The sequence below is a fragment of the Branchiostoma belcheri genome, unplaced genomic scaffold (genome assembly GCF_001625305.1).
Source record: "Branchiostoma belcheri isolate BF01 breed outbred unplaced genomic scaffold, Haploidv18h27 scaffold6, whole genome shotgun sequence".
Classification (NCBI taxonomy): domain Eukaryota; kingdom Metazoa; phylum Chordata; class Leptocardii; order Amphioxiformes; family Branchiostomatidae; genus Branchiostoma; species Branchiostoma belcheri.
The window spans coordinates 3972985-3978685 of record NW_017804242.1 but is presented as its reverse complement, the minus strand read 5'-3'; the positions used below and the strand labels follow the sequence as shown (position 1 = coordinate 3978685).

The 5701-nt window shown below is 40.5% G+C and overlaps 1 protein-coding gene across 2 annotated transcripts; it reads left to right on the top strand.

The window, feature by feature from the left end:
• Positions 1-520: 520 nt before the first annotated feature.
• On the top strand, positions 521-5701 carry LOC109482345 (tRNA methyltransferase 10 homolog B-like). Of its 2 annotated transcripts, none has more exons than XM_019785028.1 (10): positions 521-605; positions 1452-1541; positions 1767-1877; positions 2312-2378; positions 2592-2722; positions 3609-3764; positions 4219-4297; positions 4480-4547; positions 4790-4907; positions 5256-5701. In XM_019785028.1, exons 2-10 carry the CDS (start codon positions 1452-1454, stop codon positions 5546-5548), a joined length of 1113 nt encoding a protein of 370 aa, XP_019640587.1. In that variant the 5' UTR covers positions 521-605; the 3' UTR covers positions 5549-5701. The 2 variants fall into 2 exon arrangements, with proteins under 2 accessions (XP_019640587.1, XP_019640586.1); XM_019785027.1 differs by having other exon boundaries at positions 2309-2378; positions 5256-5698.

Here is a 5701-nt window from a genome sequence, read left to right as displayed (position 1 = left end):
ACCACATGTCAGTTGGAGTAGTCTAAAAATCATACTGCGAACACAACGCTAAGAAAATCACAATGAGACAAGAACATGTTAAAAACAAGAAATATCTGTACTATCTCACCCTTTATGAAATCACAAAATACCCCAAATTTGCCACCAAGTGTAGCAAAGCTAGTGGGTTAGTAGGTGGCGAAAAATTGTAACCCGAAACCAGGCGGCCACCGAGCTCTGGAGTAGATTACCAAAACATTGCCTAAAACTACGTTAAATCTTGATTTAATGTACACTCACCGGATCCAGATGGTTTGTTGACAACGTGAAGTTCAAGTGCCGTTGAAAATTCCCTCCCAGCGGTATTTTATTTGCGGTTTTGAACCGACTATCCCTCAGGCCCGAAGGCTCTACGGTCCGCTACTTTTCTGCGGTTTCACGTCCTGTAAGAGTAATCAGCGGGGGTGGCTCCGCTGCCCGGAACAGCGGGGTTATTTCCGGTTCATTGACCTTTCACCTGTTAAACTTTGAATATTTCCCAGCATGCATTTACAAAAATGGCTGCCCCCATGTGTTTTTAAATTTTTCACAACAAATATAGTTTTTTGTCGTCTCTGAGTCCGAAAGTAAGTGTGTATCGTAGTAAATGGGCGGCGATGGGTGTAAGGTAGCTTGAGGATACTACGGATGAGTTTAGTTTTTGATGTGTCGCAGAAAATCTTGAACTTTTCCTGCCCTACTCAAATTATGGGGAGGGGGACATACATATATCTTGATACTTGATTTATATAGTAGATATAAATATAAGTTACAATTAATAATTTATGCATATATAGATTGCAGTAGATCATATAATCTTGTAGCAAGTTTAGCCTTACACTGTATATTATTTGTGTCTTGTATCAATATTGTATAGCTTACAGTCAATGTGTAGATTGTATTAGTAGACTTTTTTTTTATAATTACTACATGTATGTATATTTAGTTCTCTACAACACCTTGCCTTACATTGTACCTGTTAAATATTGTAGTGCAATAAACTTGGCTTGAATTGACTTGCAAGTTCTCAGAGTTGCATGTATGACAATGACAGTGAACTTCAATGCAATAAATTTTTAGGTATCAAACAAGATCCCATCATAATAACCTACCTGAAATGAATATACATGCACATTTATTCAGCTAAGAATTAATTCAGAGTTGCTGTCCAAAGGAACAGTGATATGAGTGGGGTCGAATGGCGTAACAGGCATTTGGAAACAGAACCAAGAGGTTCTGGGTCCAAATCCTGCCATGTCACCAACCTTGTGCCCTTGGGAAAGGCACTTTGCACAACTTTCCTCACTGCGCTCAAGGTGAAAATGAGTATGCCAGAATGATCATTATCATGATTGTGGGCATTAAAAGAAAAACCAAACCAATGAGAAAACAACATTCACCATAATTAATATTTCTTTTTTTTTTACTGAAAGATGCTGTATGGAGAGGAGGAAGATGGTACAGCACAGTTAGAAGAGATGGAGACTGAAGGAGAAACTGTAACAGGGATGGAGCATCTCTCAGTATGTACTACCAAGGCCTTTAATAGCCTGGGTGCCAGACTGTTGGCTGGCGAATATGTTATATGTGTCATCATTATCATGTGTATTATGTGATTGTAAACCCTGCACCAAGTCAGCGCCATAAAAGGCTGTGATTGCACGGGTAATATTTGACTAACACAACCACGAAAATTAGCTTTTAAGAAATGTATTAACTGGTTCTTGTTCGCTTCTGTTTTCCTGCAGAAAAGACAGCGCAGGAAGCGACTGAAGTACCTGCGAATCACAGAGAACCGTCGGCTACACAGGAAGGAGAAAAAGAAGGAGTCTCAACAGAGGAAGAAAGAAAGAACAAAAGTACCGTAAACGTATTTAATTTCACAATAATTAAATCTCAGGGTTGGAAGGGAAAAGGGGGGTTTCTACGATCTGAAATATGTAGTTGATACAACTCTGTGCTACAGTAATACAACTTGTGAAAACTGTGAAAATGAAACCTCCAATAAAGTTTCTGCATTTACAGTAATGCAGCAAATTGTATTAGAAAGACCTTTTCCAGACGTAATCTGCACAAATATCTGTATTGAATTCTCTAGTCTGTACCACAATTGTACTATAACATTATAACATATACTTTATAAGTAACTCTGTATGTGTAACTGCCATAAACTGGAAATGTTAATAAGTTGTGAGATGTGTGATTTACTAATAAGAGAAACTAAAAATGTGTACTTGATTGGGATTAAATGTCTTAGATTAATATTCATGTCATTAATGACTTATTGTAGCAGCTGGAATGTCTCGCTAAAGTAGCTGGAGATCAACTGCAAGAGGGTGCTGCACTACCCACATCAGCAGGTAGGTGGTGCTGTTAATCAAGCTTTTAACCTTGTGTAACATTTACATTGTACTTTCATACTATTGACTACCAAGTCCTGTTTGCACTTTGCCCAGAAAAGTACCTTTTTTAGTAAGCTTGAAACAGACATGATGTAGTCCAGTTCTAATATATTCACGGATATCCAAAACACTTCCCAAAAGTCTGAAGTCTCTGATTTCTTGTTACTGCAGCATCGAGCAGGGAAGGGCAGATGAGCAAGCTAGAACGTCAGAAATGTATCAGAAGGAAGCTCACAAGGGCCACGGAGCAAGGACTGAAGGTGGTCCTAGACATGAGCTTTGGAGAAAAGATGACACAGAAGGTGGGTTGAAATGAACTTTTATCACAGAGCAAATTTTTGTTTCCTTCAGTTTGTCAAGGATAGTCTCCTGTCAACATTGCTCTATTCATTTAACGGTGCACAACCCAATTCTTCCGCGACAGGGGTCCACTGTAGTCCCTGTTTATTTTGGAGTAAGGGTTTTTCTGTGCCAAGCTAATTAGTGTATGAGGGTTGTGGTATAATCAGCTCAACGTTGCCATGAAGTGCGACCCTAATAGCTTCTTTTGGGTTAGTTTTGGTCGGCGAATCTTCGCTTCCGGGTATCGCTCCGAGGCCGGGAACGGTGAAGCGTCCTAGGCGGCCTGGCTGATGACGTCACTACCAGGGGCTGTCGACATGCATCAGGATAACCGTTATTGTGCTTTTCCTAGTGTTAGGATTTCTTTTAGAATGAGATATATTTGGCAGTAGAGTACGCGTTTTCTTTCCATATAGGTTGCATTCTTGGCTAAAATTTCCTTCATGCCGTGCGGCGTCCGTGAAAAAGGCCTCTTAACTATAGGTTCCAATGGGAGTGAGAAACTGGGGTGTGCCCCCATAAAAAGAAATTAAAGAAAAAAGTATATCTGATTTTGCTATTTCAGCAAGTGAGTCACCTTGCAATCATAGTTTAAGTACTAAGTTTCTTCATGTCCACAAATTTGATATGATCAAGTGCACTATCTCAGTGACCTCCGTGGCAGAGTATTGTGGTCTTGTACATGTTCACAGGTGTGCATGTTCACAGGTTCACAACTCCTCTGTATTACTGTCAACAAACCCTAATTTAGGGAAGTGCAGTGAAGATACTCACGTCGTGTAAATCTTCACCTAAGGATACCAAACTATAGCTCTTACTTCATGGAGGATTGTGTTGTCCTTTCAGGAAGCGTCTCGACTTGCAGGCCAGGTGGGTCGAGTTCACGGCGCCAACAAGTTGTCAGAACGTCCCTTCCACGTGTACCTGACCAGTCTGATGCAGGACGGCATGCTCCACAGGGAGTGTGTCCGCAGGAATGAAGGGTTCCAACACTTCCTGGGGGTTAGTTCACTCTTTTTTGAGTACTTGTGTACTTGTGGGGTGGAAGTACTGTTTTGACTAGAGCTGGTTTATGAAGAGTTTGCATATCTTGTCGATAGATCAGGGAGGATCGGAAGTAATAATAATAATAAATATAAGTGGCATCGTGTGGTGTAACGGTAGAGTGTTCTGCTCAGACCCAAGAGTTCCCGGGTTCCAATCCTGCCCAATGTCACCGATCTTGTGCCCTGGGGAAAGGCACTTTTTATGACTTTCCTCACTTCACTCAGGTGTAAATGAGTACGCATGTTCAAACCTTACAGTCTTGTCTCAGGTTTGACATCTTTGAAGAGGTGATAGTTACCTGTTATGTCAATTCCTTCCACTAATGTTGTAAATCTTCATAGATAAATGAATAAATAAGTAAGTGGGTGAAGATTGTTCTGATTTCTGCCTGTCAATGATATTTTCACAGATTGAACAGACTTCAAAGCACTTTCTGGAAGTGTTTGAGAAAGAAGACATTGTCTACCTCTCTCCAGATTCTCCAAATGGTACATCTTTTCTTCACTTTTTATGTGCAAGTGTATGTCTGTGTGTGTACGTGTGTGTGTGTGTGTGTGTGTGTGTGTGTGTGTGTGTGCATGTATACATGTATATCACACTGCAGTTTCAATACATTCTGCCAGAGGGGGTTTGGAAATACACATCATGTACTAAATTTCTGTTCTTTCAGATCTCTTAGAGCTGGATGACAAGAAGGTGTATGTTATTGGAGGACTCGTGGATGAAACAGTACAGAAGGTAAGTCTTATCTCGACAACTGATAGAAAAACATGTACTGGTATATGTATTTCAGATGCACAACATTGTGACTTGCAAGGGATTCAAACCCAGAACCGTTAGATTCTAAGTCAACATCCATAACCACTAGACCACCTGGCCACTTAAACAAACAGTTCATGGTTTAAAGACATCATGTACAGATAAACAGAGCGATATTCTTGTTACCCTGCTATTAAAGAATGTTGTGATTTTTCCCTCAGAATGTGACCATAACACAGGCCACAGAAAAGGGTTTACAGACTGCCAAACTCCCCATCGATGTGTTCATGCAGAGACAACCCGGCAGCAAGGGCAACAGCATCCTAACAGTTAACCAAGGTGGGGGATACCCAGTGTTTTAGCATGCGTCTGTCTTCCGTCATTTGACAGAATTTTGCTGCTCATGACAGACAAAAAGTTAGACTTTGACACACAAAAGTAAGAGTGTAGAGATAGGACAAGATATGTCATTAAACTAAGCTTAGTCTACCAGCAAAGTTTGCGCCTCAGTAAGTTACATCATACAGTCGTATACAGAGTATAGTCAATACATAGTTCATTCTACGTAATTCAATCGGGTGTTTCCCCCACGATCATGCAATACAATTCCAATACATTCACAAAATCTAAAACAACTCCTGGAGGTCTAAATTTCTCTGATTTCTTTTTTTTTTCCTGTTCTCCCAGTGTTTGAGATTCTACTGAAGTTTTACACCACCAGAGACTGGAGGATAGCTCTTCCCGTCGGTCTGCCAGAGAGGAAAAGTTTCGTTCTCAAACCTGACGACACTCTGCCAAAAGATGTTTTGAAGCAGCAGGGGGTCTTTCCTCCTGGTTATGACAAGGATACCGACTGGGGAGAAGAGACAACAGAGGATTCTGAAGAAGACACAAGAAGTGATGATACCAGACATGGTCCAGACGGTAGAAAAGATGATTCCATATCTACAACAAAGGACAACAATGATATCACCACATGAAAGCTTCCTCTGGGCCTTTTCTCATTTTCCTACCTATAAGAAATAAATAGTTGCCAAGAATAGTGCAAATCATGGAAGTGGCCATACACAAGCTGGATTGAAAAGTGTGAAATATGAAATATAAGAGAAATATGTCAAGGATATTTGCATATA

Coding starts and splice junctions, on each gene's coding strand:
- LOC109482345 (XM_019785027.1), top strand. CDS start 1,452: ATGCTGTATGGAGAGGAGGAAGATGGTACAGCACAGTTAGAAGAGATG. Junction 1,878..2,308: donor GGAAGAAAGAAAGAACAAAA/GTACCGTAAACG, acceptor GACTTATTGTAG/CAGCTGGAATGTCTCGCTAA. Junction 3,765..4,218: donor GGTTCCAACACTTCCTGGGG/GTTAGTTCACTC, acceptor ATATTTTCACAG/ATTGAACAGACTTCAAAGCA.